This window comes from Helicoverpa zea, chromosome 28 (assembly GCF_022581195.2).
Source record: "Helicoverpa zea isolate HzStark_Cry1AcR chromosome 28, ilHelZeax1.1, whole genome shotgun sequence".
Lineage (NCBI taxonomy): Eukaryota > Metazoa > Arthropoda > Insecta > Lepidoptera > Noctuidae > Helicoverpa > Helicoverpa zea.
The window spans coordinates 568,606-589,358 of NC_061479.1; the positions used below are offsets into that span (position 1 = coordinate 568,606).

The 20,753-nt window shown below is 36.9% G+C and overlaps 2 protein-coding genes across 7 annotated transcripts in view; both read left to right on the top strand.

The window, feature by feature from the left end:
* LOC124643609 (fasciclin-3) overlaps window positions 1-20,753 on the top strand; it is a 209,795-nt gene that overhangs the window by 173,657 nt on the left and 15,385 nt on the right. For all 5 annotated transcript variants that reach the window (XM_047182613.1, XM_047182614.1, XM_047182615.1 and 2 more), the window contains exons 3-6: window positions 17,627-17,723; window positions 18,243-18,324; window positions 19,510-19,633; window positions 20,162-20,284. In XM_047182613.1, coding sequence (XP_047038569.1) covers window positions 17,627-17,723; window positions 18,243-18,324; window positions 19,510-19,633; window positions 20,162-20,284 — 426 coding nt within the window. The remainder of the gene's footprint in view (window positions 1-17,626; window positions 17,724-18,242; window positions 18,325-19,509; window positions 19,634-20,161; window positions 20,285-20,753) is intronic.
* LOC124643611 (general transcription factor II-I repeat domain-containing protein 2B-like) lies at window positions 1,867-3,099 on the top strand. Of its 2 annotated transcripts, none has more exons than XM_047182619.1 (2): window positions 1,867-2,760; window positions 3,013-3,099. In XM_047182619.1, the coding sequence occupies exons 1-2, from the start codon at window positions 1,971-1,973 to the stop codon at window positions 3,066-3,068; spliced, it is 846 nt and encodes a 281-aa protein (XP_047038575.1). In that variant the 5' UTR covers window positions 1,867-1,970; the 3' UTR covers window positions 3,069-3,099. The 2 variants fall into 2 exon arrangements, with proteins under 2 accessions (XP_047038575.1, XP_047038576.1); XM_047182620.1 differs by lacking the exon at window positions 3,013-3,099 and having other exon boundaries at window positions 1,867-2,497; window positions 2,578-2,993.

Consider the following 20,753-nt stretch of genomic DNA (forward strand, 5'->3'; position numbering starts at 1 on the left):
GCCAAAGATGTTCAAATGACAGCTTGGACCTACAGTTTATCGTGCTTTCCGAAACACGGGAGAACTCGTCATGATAAGATGGCCACCCATCCATGGATTGACCTCGAAAACCGTTGCTCGTGGGTAAGTTACCACGAGGTCTTAACTTTTCATAATATATAGGTACTGTTACAGCCTTTTTATTGTCCCACTGCTGGGCTGCGGCCTCCTCTCACACGGAGAAGGATTGAGCATTAATCACCACGCTTGCTCAATGCGGGTTGTGATTTCAGTCTATATCAGGGGTGGCCAACAGGTCGATCGCGATCGACCGGTCGATCGCGACTGTTAGTCCAGTCGATCGTGGCAAGGGAAAAAAATGTAAATACCTACGAAGACCAAACTGCCTATAATTTTTCAATCGCGGTTCCGTCACTGTATTTACGTATCCTCTATTCTACATCTGTAATACGTACGTCTTTTGTTTTCGTTACGCGATGACCAATAATCGGGAAGCGTGTGGGATACGGGGGAGGGGCGGGTGTCAATCCGTTCCGTGTCACGTCTCAGTCTGTCAGTTGTCATTGACGACCGAAACTACCGGGGTTACGAAGTTTCGAGGATTACCGATGTAAATTACGACTAGACTCTGTATCACGCGCACCTTATTGTTGTTTACATACATTATGGATAAGTGGTTGAAAAGAAACGCTGAAGGAACATCAAATGAGGAAAGAAATGCTTCGGAAGGTTCATCAAATAAAGTAAGTTAATATTTTTGATATTGTTACTAGGTATAGCAAACGTTCTCTCAATATGCCTTCTATACTACAAGTAGTACGAAATTTACTTTCAAAATAAGCAAATACAAATAATAAAGCCGATCGTTGGCGAACATTGAGTGATACCTACGTGCCGCGATATGTCATTGACCTCCCAAGCGCTTCACGAAGATTTCGCGCCCATATTTCAAATTTCTTGAAGTGTATTCTAACATTAGGAAATTAATTCTTATTAAATTGGATATTTTTACTTTTGTTATTATACAAATAATGTTCCTAATATTGTAATTTAATTTATTGCAGATTCTTGATAAATGTGCTCCAAAGAAATCAAAAACTTATCACTTTCACCAAGAATGGGAATTGGACTACTTCTTTACTATGGTGAATGGAAACTGTTGCTGCCTAATATGTAATACATCCCTGGCAATACCCAAAAAAGGAAATTTAGAGCGACATTTTAACACAATGCATAGTAAATATCAGACTGATTTTCCACCTAACAGCGAAATAAGAAAGAGCAAATTGCAATCATTAAAATTGCAATTAAAAGTCCAAGAAAACATGTTTTCTGGGCCTATTGAGCAAAGTAAAGCTGCAACTGAAGCTTCTTTCCAAGTAAGCTACAGAATTGCACAAAAGTGCAAACCTTTTTCCGATGGAGAATACATCAAGGAAATCTTCGAAGAAGTCTCAGATTCGCTGTTCGTGAATTTCAAAAATAAAAACGAAATTAAAAAAGCTGTTCATGGTTTACAGCTGTCTCGAAATACTGTGATGCGCCGTATAGAAACAATAAGTAAAAACTTAAACGAACAACTACAAAAAGATATCGACCTCTGTGTTGCTTTTTCGCTTCAATTTGACGAGTCAACAGATGTCACTGATACAGCACAATTACTTGTTTTTATCCGAATGGTCTTCGAAGATTTCTCGACCAAAGAAGAACTGTTAAGCATGATTTCCTTAAAAGAAAAAACTCGTGGTTTTGATATATTCACGGCATTCAAAGCATATATTAGCCAGATTAAGCTACCCTTGTATAAACTCGTATCAATGACAACTGATGGAGCTCCTGCAATGACAGGTATTCATAAAGGTTTTATTGCTCTTTGTCATAAAGACGAAGATTTTCCAGACTTCATTAGCTACCACTGCATAATTCACCAACAAGTACTGGCTAGTAAGAGATTAAATACGAAACATGTGATGGATATTTCTTTTAAAATTGTAAATTCAATTAAGGGAAAATCCCTCCAAAGGCGGCTCTTTAAACAGCAATTACATGAGAAGGAACCAGAATTGGTATTGCACACTGACGTAAGGTGGTTGAGTCGAAGCAAGTTTTTGCAAAGGTTTCGAGATCTATTGGACGAAATAATCAAATTTCTTGATGAAAGGGGTGATGATTATCGGCAACTGCGTGATTTAGACTGGCAATGTGACTTAGCTTTTTTGGCAGATTTTACTGGAAAATTGAGTACATTAAATCTTAATTTACAAGGCAAGAACAAAACATTAACAGAAATGATGAGTTCTATTGCAGCATTTCAAAGTCAAGCAGTGTCTATGATAGTTGACATAGAGAAGAAAAGATTTGAACAATTTGTAAACATTAAGGATCATATGGAAAAACATCCTACCTACAATTTCATTTCTGAAAAGTACACGACAGAAATTAGGGCAGTGGTAGCAGACTTCGAAATTCGCTTTAGTGATTTCAGAAAAATAGAGAAGTTGGTTCTATTTGTCAGTTATCCATTTAATGACTCCATTGATCATAATAATATCTATGAATTGGCTACAAAATTTGCAGATACATTTCAAATGGAGCACAAGATGTTACAAAACGAAATTATTACTCTGCGCTGCGACATAGTTTTAAAAGCAAGGTCAACCTCAGGTCTAGATTTCTGGGCGTTGGTTTCCAACGAAAAATATCCAAATTTGAAGAAATGTGTTGAACAACTTCATTCGTGTTTTGGTTCAACATATTTATGTGAGTCAGCATTTTCCTACTTAAAACAAACTAAAAATAAACATCGTTCACGCTTGACAGACGCTCATACACTAGATTCCTTAAGGTTGGCTATTTCCAACTACAAACCCGATTATGCTAAACTAGTGGAAGATACTCAGTCGCAATGCTCACACTAATATATAGATTTATTTTATCTCATTTAAGTTTTCTCTCTTAATAGAATAAAAAATACTACATGTTTGTGTATTGAACTCTGCTGTTTCATTTAAGGTTTCAAGAAGTATGTAACTGGTAGATCGCACAGGGTTTCATTGGTAGACAAGTGATCTTGGGTCTGATAAAGTTGGCCACCCCTGGTCTATATAGTCCAGGTTTCCTCAAGATGTTTTCCTTCACCTTTTTATCAGCCATTGGTGTCCAAGATATACTTAGAAAGTACATACACACTTAGAAATTTGCATTGGTACTTGCCTGACCTGGAATCGAACCCACACCCTCATACTCAAGAGGTTGGTTCTTTACCCACTTGGCCACTAAGACTCATAATATATGGTGAAAAGCAAAATTTTTCTTCGGGAAAAAAGGAAAAATTTCTCGAGGATTATTTACTAGTACTGAAAGTAGTTTCATTACTCGCCCGCGGCTCAACAAAATATTTGTTGGCAACTTGCGAACAGTTGTGCCCAAAGTTTTATGCTTGTGAATTAAATTTCGAGTAGTTTGTGAAATGCTGAGTGAAAGTTTTTTGAACCTTTTTTGTGTGTAGGGTTTTACTTTTGAATGTGTAAGATTTTTTTGGTTGAGTAAATAGTGTGATAAGGTAATGCCTGTTATTTTTTTATCAATCGGTTAAGTTGTTTTAGCGTTATTAAAGTAAGACAGAGTTACTTGTCATCCACACTAATACTATAAAGGGGAAACATTTGTTTGTTTGTTTGTTTATACCCTAAAAGTTCCGAAACTGCTGAACCGATTTGAAAAATTCTGTCACTGTTGGAAAACTACACTGTTCCCGAGTAATATAGGATATATTTTAACCCGGTGCGGGCAGTAGTTCCCACGGGACGCTTTTGAAACCACAGGAAAACAGCTAATAATACTAGTAAGAATAGCCATCAATAGCCGTACTAAACACAGCATTAAACATTAAACAAAATACAGAATAAATCCAATTTAAAATATAAATAATCATTAAGTCCCCACTTTACCTCGAAAGGGGGAAAAGGGGCTCTAAATTACTCCCCATTAAGTATAACGAGTATCATAAGGCAACTGTAATTGGGAGAACTACGGAATCAGAAGCCTTGGTTATTAAGCTGGGTATTTATGATCAGATCTTCATTGAAATTGTCCACTGTTGGGCTTGTATTTTACAAGAAATCCTTTATTAATATTATGACAAGTACCTACCTTTATCATCTCCCGAGCCTTTTCCCAACTATGTTGGGGTTGGCTTCCAGTCTAACCAGATGCAGCTGAGTACCAGTGTGCCACTAGGAGCGACTGACTATCTAACTTCTTCAACCCTGTTACCCGGGCAACCCAATACCGTTGCTTAACCTTATGATCGATCAGATTTACTATCCGGTTTAAATTATTTTGCTTTTGTCATTAAATAGTCAATATTTTATCAATTGTTTTTTTTCTATCTTAATTAATGAAATACATGCCACATTACATCATATTCACTACTTAAATTCACTATAAACGAAAAAACGAAACAATTTAGTTATAAATACATTTTAGAACGAGTCGTTAAAAGTTTGAGTACAACTGTCCTGCACTACAATATGGCAGTCGCCGCGGGCTTGCATGTATATGTAAGTGTTGCACACACACAGACAGATTTTAATATATCGTATAAGGACAGTTGATGACGTTAAAACATATTTCTAATGTTATTATTGTGTTTGAAAATAACTATAAGCAATTTTTTTTCTGTTCATCTATCTGTCTGGTCTTATGTCGTGTCTATTCTGTTAGGAAGACACGATGTTTTTTTTTTCTGTCGCTAGTAATATGTAGTAGTAATTTTTTGCGGCTTCACCTGCTTCCCTTCCGTAGGAATAACTTCCTGCACCCAGTTAAAATATAACCTATGTCACCCAGTTATAACGTAGCGTATACATACGTATAAACTATATCAAAATCGTTCCAGTAATTTTTGCGTGAAAGAACAAACCATCATACTTATGATGTTAGTAGGATTTCATAGACAGACGTACCAAATTCCTACCATTAATAGTATTCCATTCATAACTATTGCTATGAACAAGCATAAGCTTTACTATGGATTCATCAGAATATAGATTCCAATATTCACAAGAAACTTAATACAGTGAACTGAACTATTGAAATACTTAGTTCAGCGGTTCTAGCTTATAGTACGAGTTTGAACCCCGTATGACACGCCTCTACTACTAAGTTTGAGGCAATTTCTACGAGAGGTTTCTAAACTAAGTCTATTCGGATATGTATATTGATAGACGCGTGTATTTTGATTATTTAAGAGAGAGGTGTTCTTGGCATGATTCTTGACTTTGTTGCACGCTGGATGCAGGTCGCGTCCAACAGGTATCTGTGGAGATCTAAGGGGGAGGCCTATGTTCAGCAGTGGACGTCCTATGGCTGAGATGATGATGATGATGACTCAATTTTCGAAGACGCCTGGACTGACACGCAGTTGGTTCGAGCACCGGGATAAAAAGTAGCCTTCTTTGATAAATGAGCTATCTAGCATTAAAATATTTTATTTTATCGGACTGGTACTTTTTAAGATCACCACCGTAAAAAAGACTCTTCACCTTAATAATATCAGTATAATACATTAACGAGAAAACTATCCAAATGGACAGTTACAATCAAATAAACTCAATATACATCTACAGTTAGTTCCCAACTGATGTAAAAGTTTGAGCGCCGCTGTCTCTCTTACAATTTCCTATACGCCGCGAGCTACGCGGACGCGTTCGGATTTAGTTCGACTGCTGTCTTGTTTGTTTGTACGTTTTATATATTGAATGTGCTTTTCAATACTCGGATTCTACGATAAAATATAATATTTCACACTAGTGGATATTTGCATGTGTTTTTTAAAGTGAATTGTCAATTAAGACGAGGTGTCGCACAAAAACCGAGCGAAAAAGCCGTTAGTGTGGAAGAGTTATTCTTATACGGAATAATACTTCCTGAGATACTAGCATAACAAACGAATATATATACAAACTCTTCAACTTTATAGGTACCTCAATATCAATAAGATTTATGTATTAACGAGATACCTGTCCAAATCCTAACGCAATTGATGTAAAATTTTGAGCGCCGCTGACTCGCATACAATTTCCTATACGCCGCGAGCTACGAGGACGTGTTCAGATTTAGTTCGACTGCTGTCTTGTTTGTTTGTACGTTTTATATATTGAATGTGCTTTTCAATGCTCGGATTCTACGATAAAATATAATATTTCACACTAGTGGATAAAGTTTTCAAATTGTACTTGACAGCGCTTTTACACAAGTCAATTTTTGCATTTATCGATTATTTGCTGTCGCTTATTTACGCGCGTCAACGCCAGTATGATTCGAGACGTTTTACGGAAAACCGAGATTTTTTTTTAAGTGGTCTAATACTGCCTAAGAATATCACGTTTAAGTAAATAAATATACATACTCTTCGGCTTTATACCTGACTAACGTCTGCCAGCGGTTTCACCCGCTCCCGTGGGAACTTCTGCACGAACCCGAAAATTAAGTAGCATCTAACATTGAAAGTGTTTTTCAAATCAGTCCAATCCGTCCAATCAGTTCTTAGCAATAGCTCGTTTAAGCAAACAAACATACAAACACACAAAAAACCCTTCACCTTTATAATATTACTATAGATTTAACGAGAAAACTCTTCAAACGGACACCCAGCTGATGTAAAAGTTTGAGCTCCACTGTCTCGTCTACAATTTCCTATACGCCGCGAGCTACACGAATGGTACATGGAGAACAAAATAACTAGCGGAGATGTCATAACGGAAAATCTCCTAAGAAAGTAGCGCGACAACATGCGGGTGTTCGGGGGACGAGGAACGTTACTAGCTACGCCCTTACACGCTTTTGACACATCATCATCTCCCGAGCCTTTCCCAACTATGTTGGGTTCGGCTTCCAGTCTAACTGGATGCAGCTGAGTACCAGTGTGCCACAAGGAGCGACTGCCCTATCTGACCTCCTCAACCCAGTTACTCGGGCAGTTATACGCTTTTTAAACCCGACCATTTTTTGTAATACCAAAATTCGTTGTCAGAAAGACCCTGCAGGGGGCTGCGGGATTGTTCGCGCGAGTTACCGCGGTTCTGGTACATAAAGGGCTTAAGAAAGAACATGATGGGTTTTAGTCAGTAAGAGTCTCTCCCTCACGTTGCACACACAGAACGGGTCATTTGAAGATTTCCCATCATATAAAAAGGTACCTACCTCAAAGAACCAGAAGACCTCGTTGATTAACTCGTAACTGATCATTTTGGTCATGCCCACTGTAAATATTTGACCTAGTAGAAGGCGCCTGACCTACCTGCCTTATGTTATCTCTGCTCATATTTCCTTACTCCGTGGATAGGATTTAGTTCGACTTCTTTCTTGTTTGTTTGTTCGTTTTATATATTGAATGTGCTTTTTAATGCTGGCTTGAATTTATAGTTTGAATAGTACGATAAAATGTGATATTTTTACTTGAAGAATTTTCAAATTGTTTGTGTATTTACATATGAAGACTAGCAAGCGCAGCAAAGTCAAAAAGTCAAAGTCAAATCATTTATTTCATTTAGGCCTTTACAAGCACTTATGAACGTCAAAATTATAACTAAGTTTGATTCTAGTTGCCCATTCCAAAAGTAGCTTCCTATGGAGAAGAACGGGCAAGAAACTCCATGGTTACTCTTTTTAAAAATAATATAGTATTACAGTTTGTATGTATTGATACATACAGTAAAAGCATGTGAAGATCATGTAGAATCGCAAAGACAAATGAGGATAAAGTGACAATTAAAATGCTACATGGTGTTCACATTTACAAATTGGTTTATATTTTGGTACAAAGTTACAAACAAATTTTAATAATCAAAAGATGAATACAATTTTATTTGCTGGTGTAGTTTTAATTTGTTAATTAATTAGATATTGTCAGTATGTCCTATGGAGCAGGACCAGCATGTTTCCAAGCATTTTTATCTTGAATGTAATCTTCTAATTTATAATATGCTTGCTTACAAAGTGTGGCTTTTATATGAGTTTTAAACCGCAAGTCATTCAATTCCAGAATGTTGTCTGGTATTTTATTATAACATTTGACACAATATCCCATGAAAGATGTATGTACTTTAGATAATCTAAACTGCGGGATAGCTAACTTATTTTTATTTCTAGTGTTATAATTATGTCTATCACATATTTTATCAAACAAATGTAAGTTTTTTCTAACATACATGATATTTTCATAAATAAATTGGCAAGGTACGGTCATGATATTAATTTTTTTAAACAGTTCCCTAAGAGATTCACGACCACGTAAGTTGTACATAGCTCTGACCGCTCGCTTTTGTAAGATAAATATGCATTCAATGTCAGCAGCTCGTCCCCACAGCAGAATGCCGTACGACATGATGCTGTGGAAGTAACTAAAATATACCAGTCTAGCTGTTTCTACGTCCGCTAGCTGCCTCATCTTTCTAATAGCATAGGCGGCCGAGCTAAGACGACCCGCAAGAGATGTTATGTGGGGTCCCCATTGTAGTTTTTTGTCAAGAGTGATTCCCAGGAAAACTGTCTGATTTATAAATTCTAGTTTTTGACTATTGAGTATTATGTCACATTCACTACTTTTTACATTTGGCAATGAAAATCGAATGCATTTTGTTTTTTTTTCATTAAGAGCCAAGTTATTTGCGTTGAACCAATTTTGAACCTGGATAATGGAATTGTTTACGTCGTCTAGGTTACGTCTACGTCGATCAATATTAAAAATAAGAGAGGTATCATCGGCAAACAACACCATCCTAGGTTGATTATCAAATAGATAGGGCAAATCATTAATATAAACTAAAAAGAGGAACGGACCTAATATGGAACCTTGTGGTACGCCCATTGCCATCATTGAGCCTAGTGAATTTACGCCGTTTACTTGAACTTTAAGTTGCCGATCGTTTAGATACGATTTTAATAACTGGAGGGATGTATCTTTGATTCCGTAATGCTCTAGCTTCTGCAAAAGCGTTTCGTGATTTACGCAGTCAAACGCTTTTGAGAGATCGCAGAAAATTCCAATCGAGTCTTCAGCTTCCTCCCAAGCCTTAAAGATGTGCTTGATCAAAGTTACACCAGCATCGGTTGTACAGCGACCTTTGGTGAAACCGTATTGTTCGTTATGAAAAATGAAGTTTTTATTGAAATGGCGCAACATTTGTGCAAGCATCAACTTTTCGAATACCTTGCTGAGAACCGGTAAAACAGAAACGGGTCTATAGTTGTTTGATTCTTTGCTATTTCCCGATTTAAATAAAGGTACTACTTTACTGTGTTTCATTAGATCAGGAAACACGCCTTGGTCTACGCTAACATTAAAGATGTAAGCTAAATAGGGTGCAATAGTTTCAATAATTGACCTACACACCTTGACAGACATACCCCAAAGATCTTCTGTTGATTTTATTTTAAGATCTTTAAAGGCCTTAACAACAGCCTCGGGGCTGGTATGTTGAAATTTAAATACTGAACTGCATGGCTTTACATTTGTTTTGAGTAAATCGATAGATACGGCGGTTGAAGAATTTAATGATTTTGTAGTTTCGAAAGGTATTTTGGTGAAGAATGCTTCAAACTCTTGAGCTACTTCAAGGTTACCGTTGATGAGGCCTTTATGAGTTTCTAGGCTAAAATCAGTTTTGCGAACTTTTCGCCTACCTGTTTCGTTATTAATTACTGTCCAAGTTGTTTTTATTTTATCCTTAGAATTTTTTATTTTATTTCTAATATGAATAGATTTAGCCTGTTTACAAACGTTTTTAAATATTTTCGAATATTTTGAGACGTGGTCACGGAAACTTGGATCGGTGCTATAAGGCTTTAAACCATAAAGTTCAAACAGCTTTTGTCTACTTTTACGAATACCAGGAGTTGCCCAGTCACTAAATAAGAACTTGGACTTAATCATTTTAGTTTTAACTGGAAAAGCTAAGTTGAATTGTTTGTTTAATATAGAGAAAAAATCGGCGTAAATATCACTTGAATTTTTAAGATTTAAGCTATGTGCACACAGTTTATCACCTAAAGTTTGATTGAATTTATCGATTTTTTTTAAAGTATATTCCCTAAATTTTATTTGTGTTTTCTCTGGTGGAGAGTTAGTGCGAAAAGTGACAACTTGTCCGCTGTGATCAGAGGGCAAGTAATTCACTATTTCCTTATGTAGGTACTCACAGCTGCAAAAAACATTATCTATACAAGTAGCAGTAGTTGGTGTTATCCTAGTAGGTTCTTCGAAAACGTTACGCATATTAAATGATTTAAAAAGATTTAAGAAACTCGAACTTACAATATTACTTTCTAAAATATTAATATTGAAATCGCCACATATAATGACTGACTTACTACTGCTACTGACTTTTTTCAAGACATCTTCCATGACAGAATCAAATACACCAAGATTCTGGTGTTGCGGTGGTCTGTAGACACACACTAACACATGCTTATCTAGCTCAACACAGGACAATTCAATATTATGTTCCACTGACATATCAACTATATCTTTTCTTACTTTATATTTAATAGGATTTTTTACTAATATTAAGGAGCCACCATGTATCATGGATTTCCGGCTAAAGTAACTAGCTACAGAATAATTCTCAAAATTAATAGATTCTACTTGATAATCTTTCAGCCAATGTTCTGTAATACAAATTACATCAAACTTGGTTTGTTCTAAAACTAATTCTATTTCAAGAAGTTTAGAAGAGCAACTCTGAATATTTTGGTTGAAAAGTTTTAAAATATGTTGCTCACTCTTATGTTTTTTACAACTAACTAAGTCGCCAGAAGATAACTTGCTACTATCTTTAAAATTATTAAATACTGGAATATCTTCTGTTGTCTTAATAATTAGTTTAAATTATTTATATCAGGAGTGTTCTCCACAAATGATAAAACTTGCATAGAAGAATCTATGTTACCGGTGTGTTCAATATGGTTAGAATGTTCTAACATATTGGTGGTGGTGGTAGTGGTGGTAGATAGTATTTGTGGACCCCCCTTCGTACACGACGTCATCATACAACAATCTATCAGTGTGCTGTTAGTGTAACTATACAGCATACCCTCGTCCCTTACCCTATAGTTTATTATATTAGATATAATATTGTCAATATTATAGGCTATCAACATAGCAATAGTGTGTCTGCAACTACCAGGAACAGATACTGCTCCCTTGATCAATGTGAAATCACTAATAAACTTATTAGTGTCAAAATATAAAAGTTTGTCGCTATGACAACATGTCAACATGTGTAATGTGCAGTTTAAATTAAATATACATTTATTTTGATATTCTGAAAAACTATCAGAATAAGGAAAAGCACATAACATTAATTTTCCCATATTCAAACTAAGTAAGGTGTCAATACCTTTCACAATGTCCTCTTTTGTTGTACCATAACTACTGCCTAACAATAGAACTATTATAGAATTACTATCTAATGTTGTACTGCTAATTTTCTCAACAATTTGGTTAAAAGTTATGTCATGGTAACTGTGATTAGTAAAGTGATGGCTAAGGTAATTGTGTAAAATTTTTCCAAAGCCAGCACCCAATGCATCTGTGAAGAGCAAAGTATTACATTTTTGCATATGAATATTCTCTGTAGCAGTTGTAGGTACAGATATATCAGGCAATGGTATTGAAGGTGATGGTTGGCTTGCACTATCACATGAAAGGCTGTTTGTCAGAGACTCATACCTCTCTGTGTTGGACTTCACCAGGTCCATCAGCTCCACTGCCTCAAATAACCGCTTGCTTAGTTGTTCTTGAGAAGACTCATATTTACTAAAAATATCCTTTAACAAAGACTCCTTGTATTTTAAATCGTTTTGGAGCTGCTGGGTTTCCATCTCATAAATAGATTTATAATATTCTAATTCAGCAGTACAGGAATTCAGTGTCTTAGTTAAGCTAATACGGTCCTTCCTAAGAGAAATGTTTAATTTTAAGAGATGTTGTTTTTTTACATATCTCTTTGACCGTTTAATGAATTTATTGATTTTAATATATTTCTTTAATTTATTATGACTCATCATAACTACAGGACATATTGGAATGGTATCATCACCAGTCAAGTCAATAGTTTCAGCTAACCTACATGGTACCTTATCTGACCTACAGGCAACTAACTCATCAAAAAGGTTGCAAGTATTAGTAACCTGTTCATTAATCTTACTACATTCTAATATAGATAAAGCCTTATGGGCATTACATAACTCCTGTTCTAATTCTGTGATGCGCTGTAAAGCCAATTCATGGGTGTCACTGCACTGATGGAACGAGGACATCTCTTGTTGAAGCTGAGTGTACTGGTCGAGCACATCCATGTACTGTATGTGCAGCTCGGCCAACTCACTCTTGAGGGAAGTGTTTTTGTCGATTATGTTCTTCACTTCGACTTCACTGTCATCCCTCTCTTGGAGTAGCTGCTTGCACAAGGTTTTAGTTGACTCGAGTTCCCTCAGCGCAGCTCTGAGTTTTTCTTCCATGTCTTTGACTGTGGCTCTACGGGTCATCATCTCTAATTGTTGTATTGTTAGTACCTAAAAAGTTAAAGAATAGCTTTAAAGATGTTGATTAATGTGTTAGTGAACAAAGGAAATAGACTGTAAAGGTATAGGGATTTGTGAAATTTGGAAAATATAGAAGTGGACTATAAGATTATATTTTTTATATCAAAATGGAGGGTAAGCTTTTTATTAATTTTTAAATAAAGAAAGGGGAAAGTATATGATATGGAAGGTTCGCAACAATTAGATATTGATTACACAGTTATGCAAAATACTAGGCTAAAGCATAAGTGTGGTAAACAACATTATACAAAGTTGGGATTTTTGTAATAAAGGTCAATCAAATAGTACAATCTTGTAGGTCAGCAATGTCAAGGTTTTACAGCAAAATTTATTGGTGGCAGAGTAATTTGTAATGTTATTGTGTGTAGGCGAACGTTATCGTCGTCAATTCTGTTTTCACAAGTTGAAGGCAGAATGAGACACTAACTGTGCCGGTGTGCACTGCAATGACAGTAGCTCATAACAATGAGCCGTGTATTGCTTTGGGTGTAGTGTATTGTTGGTGTAATGTTGTGTACACGACAATGTTATTAAAATAAAAACACTATACTCCCCGGGTTTGAAGTAATATTCAAACTTTATCCTTTTGACAGCCGGCACATTGAACAGCTGATTATAAACTTGTTTGAAATTGCAAACGTCGTCACGAACACGAGAACAAAACTAAGTTTAACAATAATTTGATAGTTTTATCTATTTTAATTGCACAATTAACTTAAATTAGCACTAGATTTATATTTTTAGAATAAAAATTATCTGCAGAGCCGTTTTTTCACGACCTGCTCATAATGTTGCCACAGCAAAAAAAAAAGCAGCGTAGGACGTCCACCAACAAGGTGGACAGACGACCTTATAAAGGTCGCCGGAAGACGCTGGATGCAGGTCGCCTCCAACAGGTATCTGTGGAGATCTAAGGGGGAGGCCTATGTTCAGCAGTGGACGTCCTATGGCTGAGATGATGATGATGAAAGACGTGATTGCGTGAAACACAGATTAGTTACTTTCGCATATCTACTACATAATATTATAAACGCTAGTAAGATTGAAAGTAAGGATGCTTGATAATCTCTTACTCAAAAACTAATGAAAGGATTTTAAATGTAACTTGGCAGTAGAAGTTAGAAGAGTTAAAAGAGATTCTAATCTATCCCCTATATGACCAACGAGTAAAAAAGACATAGTACAGTAATCTGTGACAGTACCCACATTGAATTTGCACCGAATTCAGTGTAGGTGTACTCTACCTGCAGGCGAGTGTGACACAATATCCTGTCGCCTTCGGGGTACACAGCACATTTCCGTGAAATGTTTCATTACTTCTCTCTACGTGTGTCGGGTAAAGTGTAGGGTAGTTCACGTAGACATGTTGAATTTTTCTATTAATCTATACAAATATGTATAATAAAATAGGTATTTAGCATTACATTTCTTTGTAAATTTGTTTGAACCCTAAAGGCTCCGAAAATATTGAACCGATTTGATTTTAATAGAAAGCTACACTTTCTTTCTTTACTCGGGAATAGTGTAGTTTACCAACCACATTGATAAAACAGTGAATGAATTTTTCAAATTTCGGATTCTTTAGGATACAAACGTACAAAAAAAATGTTTCCTGTCTATTATATTATCAGTATAGAAATACAGATTATTGTTAGATACCAATAAATAATAGCATTTTCAAAAGCTAACCAATTTGAAATGGATTTCCCAAAAATATTTCTACACATTGTAAAAGTTTTTATTTTATTAAAAAAACAAAATGGAAAAACTGTGGTATCACGCTTTTTAAATAAATATTTCATTTCTCTACAAAAAAAAAACTGTTTAATTAAAAATTGGAATTCATTGAATACGTTTGTGTTGAAACAACATCATTTGCAGACTCACCAAATAAATATATCCGACATTTTATTGGCTTGTGTTTAAACACCGCCCAAAAAAGTACCTATTTTACTACCAAAAAAAATCTAAACGGTTACCAAAATGGATAAATGGTCACCAAATAACGTTTCCAAAAATATTATTCAATAAAACCATTTTTTCGTATAATTGACTACTAAAAAAATATATGGACGGCTTTAAAATACACTTTAGACCAAATATTATATATTGTCACTACTTAGATGTTACCAATTATGTAATACCATGACTCCTAATTTGGCCATTTTTGTTAGACTAAAAAAGCTAACGATCGCTAGAATATTTCCCAAATACCAATTAATATACTGGGGTTCCCAAACGTACGTCGCTTATTTATTGTTATATGAATTTGTGTGTAACTCAGTACGTTTAAAAAGTAAGCACGCAACATGCAGCAAGCATGGCTTCTGTCACGGCTCCGGCGCTGCGTGGCTCCGGCGGTCCCATGCGAGCTTATCGTCGCAGATGGTTTTCACGCTCACCACCGCGGCTTCGGATTGCTGGCCGGCGGAGCCGGCCAGCCTCAGCCGCGGCGGCGAGCGCTGAAACTACCTGCGCCTCAGCTCGCAGGCCGTCTCGCCCCTCCGCGCCTACGCGGTTTTGAATTGCACTCTAGGGGTAGGGCAGACAAGACTACGTGGAGTCGGTTTTGCAGCGATTCGTTTTCGTCACTAACTTTGATTTTTGGTAGTAATATTAATCTTTTAGTTGGATAGAATTTGGTGACCATTAATCCATTTTGGGAACCAAAAATAATATTTGTGCGAGATTTGCGATTTTTCTGATGTTATTTTATTTTTTTTGGATCATAATATTATATACTTTAGTGCCCTTTTATTAAAGTCAATTTATTTTTTTTGGAGTTGTTTATTTTATTTGGTGCCTCAGCTTAGATTCTTAAAAATATTTTTGGTGATCGCCTAAATTATACCCCATTTTATTTTCAAAAACATTTAAAAATACGATCCTTTTCTACTGATACTAGCGATCCGCCCCGGCTTCGCACGAGTGCAATGCTCCACTATTTAATGTATGTTATGATGATGATGTCCTCCTAGCCGATTATCGGCTACGGCGACTGTTGTCTTCTCATGTAAGGAGATCAGCCAGCTGCGCAGGACATATTATAGTGCACGCACATTTGCTTGGACACAGGTGCACTTACTATTCCTTCACTCTCATAACGCGATGGGACGGCAATCTGACACCACCGGAGAGAGATCACAAGCAAGACCGACATTAACGTACTCTCCGATGCACGGGTGTGTCAATCACCAACTCCCAGTTACTTCACGGCTTATGACTTTTGTAATCAAATGCATTGCTGTTTAAAGAACTCCAATGAAAACTATTCTACTATACCCAGTTTCAAAATACAGGTCTCAAAACTTTGAATATACCTATGTACAGTCAGCTACAAAAGTCTATGAGCGCAATGATAAAATGCCTGCATACTGAATTGTCTTAAATGTGAAAACTGTGTTTAGCAACTTTTGTTACTCTTTGATAGCTAGATTATTTTGTTATGTAGTTGTGAAAATGACTATCGGGGAGATTTTAATCGTACATTATTTTGTAATGAACCGACTTCTAAAAAAAAGAGGAGATTATCAATTGTATTTTTAACCGACTTCCCAAAAAGGAGGAGGTTCTCAATTCGTCGGGATCTTTTTTTTTCTTCTAGGCTATCTTCTAGACTTCTAGGCCGATGCACCTAAGAATAGTTTTTTTGCTTTTCATTGTTTTTGGGAGTCGGTTTTATTTTTTGCAATCATTATTAAGTATGCTACTAGCTTCCACCAAAAGTTTCACTCATATCCTGTGGAAAGTATTCCGCGACCCCGATTAAAAAATAGCCTATAGCCTTCCTCGATAAATGGGCTATGAAACACTGTAAGATTTTCACAAATACCACTAAGTAGATCCTGAATAATCGTTGAATTTGAACTCTTGTTGCCGACTATACAAACTCGAAGTGAGATTGGATAAACTTGGGCTCTCCCAACTTGGCTGGTCAGAGTACCGGTGTAGTATTCCAATGAAGGTAGGCAGATGTAGTAGTAGGTGCATAATAATGTTATTGTATGCATTCATGTCTATTGATGGAAATATAGTGGTATAGGTCAGTTTTCAACTTTGTTTTTCAGTCTAAATTATCTACTGAAAATTATTAATAGCACTTGCTCGATCGAGACCATCCAATTGTTTCGAAAAATCCATTTCAAAATACGATTGTAACTTAAAGAAGCTACATTAGTTCATAGTAATTTGGAAATATCGACTTATCTATGTCTAGTACACATCGGTATACTAAGTTACTTTCTAATCAGATTGTCATAATAAGTAGGAAGCTATATTTTTTACAGAATGAAGCAAATTATTCCTAAATTATTATTTTCTTGTAAGAGTTCATTTTCTCAAAACTTGGCGAAAAAATCCATTCCACCATGAGAAGTATTGCTTCTAAAACTACATGGCACGCCATTTGCATCGGGCCAGTTTATTCCGGTTCAATCCGCTTCTATCCGGGTATATCCGCTTCTATCCGCTTACTTCCGGTTTGAACTATGCAAAGGACGTTTTTATTTTATGTAGCAATATTATTTTTACTCACCAAGAGCAGTTTGTTTGGTGCGTAGGATTAATCTCAAAAAATATTGAAGCTTTTGAAATACGGCCTAGCTTTTATAAGCTATACATTTTACCTAGTATATTGCTAACGAAATCCTAAAAAATATTCGGTATTCTTTTCATTGAATTAATGATCAATTGACTATCTATGACTCGTCGAGACAGAGATAATGTGTTTCTATATTTACACACACAAGTAAGGCTCACCCGCTTTCGTGACATAAAACAACTGCACAAGCATTGACTGATGAACACAGAAATTATTTACAAAGTACTAGCTGTTCTCCGCAATTTCACCCGCGTTTCGGGAGGTGTTTGCGATGAAAATTGTATCATCGCGTGATCCAGTTGAAATGTGTGCTTAACTTTGTTTTTTCCTGCCTGAACTGTCCCTCTGCTGGGCAAAGGCTTCGAGTCGAGTCCTCGCAACAAGTTATGCTAATAATATATTTTCCATTGTTTCCAGGTCAGAATGTGGAGATCACCCCTCGGGAAGCAGTTAGGAGGATCGGAGACGAGCTCAGCGTGCTGTGCAAGGTGGCGTACCCCATCGACTCTTGCAGGTCAGTTGAGAAGCTTTTGTGTTAAGTTTTGACAAAGATTTGGCAAAAATCTCGGCCATGAATGAATCAAAATTGGTTGAAATGACAGATACATTATTTCTATATACTAGAGCAGGATCTATAAACCATAAGGTTAAGCGACTCTTAGCGCTGTCGGTCCACAGATGACCATCTATGTCATGACGATTTACTCCATAATTCCGAAAGCCACTTTATATATGATGTTCCCGACTGTCATTTGAACATCTCTGGCAGTTGTTACGGGGTCTCAGAAGCCAGTAAATTTGACATCTGTCTGACCAAGGGGTATTGGAATGTCCAGGTAACTGGGTTGAGGTCAGATAGACTGTAACTCCATGTGGCATACTAGTATTCAGCTGCATCTAGTCAGACTGAAAGCCGACCCTCGCATAGTTAGGTCGACTGATGATGATCATAATTGAATGAATGAATACTTCCGAGTGCTTGAGTACTGTAGCTTATGTGTTATTATACTAAATGTTATTTGTTCTGTTTCAGAATGACAGTTGGCGCTACTTCCTACAGATTGATACCTGACAACCTTCAGGGAGATGTCGTCTATGCAGGACAGGGGCTCAAGGTAAACCTCTACTTAATTATAACTAGCCGATCACTACGGTTTCACTGTTTTCTTAAACTTTCACAAAGCAGCCCGTAGTCTGGAAGTTGGTGATTGATTCACCCGTGCATCGGAGAGCACGTAAATGTCGGTCCTGCGCCTGAACTCTTTCCAGTCGTGTCGGATTGCCGTCCCATCGGGTTATGAGAGTGAAGGAATAGGGAGTGCACCTGTGTCTGCGCAAATGCTCGTGCACTATAATATGTCCTGCGCAGCTGGCTGATCTCCTTAAATGAGAACAGCCGCCGTGGCCGAAATCGGCCGTGGACGGTTTCACTAGCGACCCTAGGGCACTTCTTCCCGTACCGGGATAAAATATAGCCTATGTTACTCGGGGATAGTGTAGCTTTCCAACTGTGAAATATTTTTTTAATTATTTTTTTCGGTAGTAGGTAAAGGTACAAATAAACAAAAAGAATTTTCTCTTTATAATATAAGAGTATACTAGCTGTTTACCGTGGTTTCAACCGCGACGGTATAGAACTGCTTCCCTCACCAGGATAAATAAGCTTATATTGGTCAGGTTTACTTTCAGCTACTTAAACTGTTTTTTGTAGACAGACAAAATTTCTTTACATATACATTTACCTTTTTATGTATGTCAAGTTTATTTGCGCAATTAATTAATCGACACCCAATTTGATTACATTCGTTTTTCGTATGCGGGTAATTTGCATTTTACTTTCAGTATTTGTTTCTTGTCTGTATTCCATTTACATAAATTAAAGAAAGTGTTAGTTACACTATATAATTTAAGAACGGCTGACCCGATTTGGCTGAACCAAGCTAGAACTGGGAGACGAACATAGGAGTTCTTATTCTTCGTCTCAAAATCATTCATTCAAACTTGGCTGCTAAACATCACTTTTAGAACTTCAAAACTTACAGAGAAAAGTAGTTCCTTGAAAGTGCTGAGGAAATACTTAAAGGTATTTTAATGACGCGAAGACTTCTTCTACTGCTGAACATATCCTAACCACGACTCTTTTTTTAATACTTTTTGCACACATTTTACAAAAAAAAAAAACAATGTATAAAGGCGGACTTAACGCCTTAGGCATTCTCTACCAGTTAACTTTTAGATAGAGGAGAAATTTCATGGCAGGTGCTCAAGCACTCACTAAATACCCTTCTCTTCTTCTCCAGGCTGGTGAATGTGGTGCCCTGATCAAGAATATCAAGGAGGAGTGGAATGGCAACATCACGTGTGTTCTGCCGCCCCCCTCCGGAAGCATCGAGCTTGTGGGGACCATGAGGCTGCTGGTAGCAAGTATGTATCACCCATAATTACTAACGTTATGTAACAGAGAGAGTGTCCATGGAGTTTTTTGCCGGCTCTTCTCCATGAGACCAACTTTTTGGAACCGTGCAATGAGACACTTTTTCATAAGAGTCTGCAAAAGCTCATTTGAAATAAAAAAATCTCAGAAAAGTTTATGGTAGATCTATTTGAATTTGTCCTATGGAAAAATTTTGTCGTATTTTGGAAGGCATGTTAAACTGGTGGGTCCCAGCTAGCATTTCAACATCTTTGGCAGTCGTTACGGGTAATTAGAAGCCAGAAAGTCTAATAACCACCCCACTATCGGGTGGCTTACAAGAAACTTTCACAAAGCAGTCCGGAGTCTCGAAGTTGGCTATTGATACACCCGTGGGCCGTGCCTTAAAAACCGTGGTAGCTAGATGGTAGAAATTTTCGCAGTTGAACATCAAGAACTGAAAACTATTACTGCAATGGGGGTCCCATACAACAAACCTGACTTTTTGCCATGGTTTTAATGAACTATTTAACCCACAGGAGCGCCAGGAACACCTATCCTGAACTCCCCACAGCAGCCGACCTTCAGAGACGGAGATAAATTCATGGCGCAATGCGTGGTGCCCAATGGAAGACCAGCTGCCAAGATCACGTGGTTCTTAGGTAAGTGAGACTACCGGGGCTGCGGGTTGTTCGAAAGAGATACCGCGGCCCTGGTACATAAAAGGCCTATGACGGAACACAACGGTTTTTAGTCAGTAAGAGTCTGACACTCCCTCACCGCTGCTAACCCACAGCGGGAGGGGTCATTTGATGATTTTTGACGTCGTTAAAAAAGGGAAGTGAGACTATAGGTGATTAGGTTTAAATTCCGTGGTTTTACTGGTATTGTCTTTTAAAAATTGTGGTTATCAAATGGTAAAGTCCCTTTTATATAAATAGTTTATATAGTTTCTGCTCGCGGTTTTACCCGCGTCCCAAGATAACTGCTTCCCGCACATATGTAGGTAAAAAGAAGCCTATAATGTTATATTGCGTAGCTATATTACTGCCAAGTTTCATCGCAATCCATTTAAATGTATTTACGTGGTAAAAGAACAAACATGCAAACATCCAAACTTTCGCAATTATT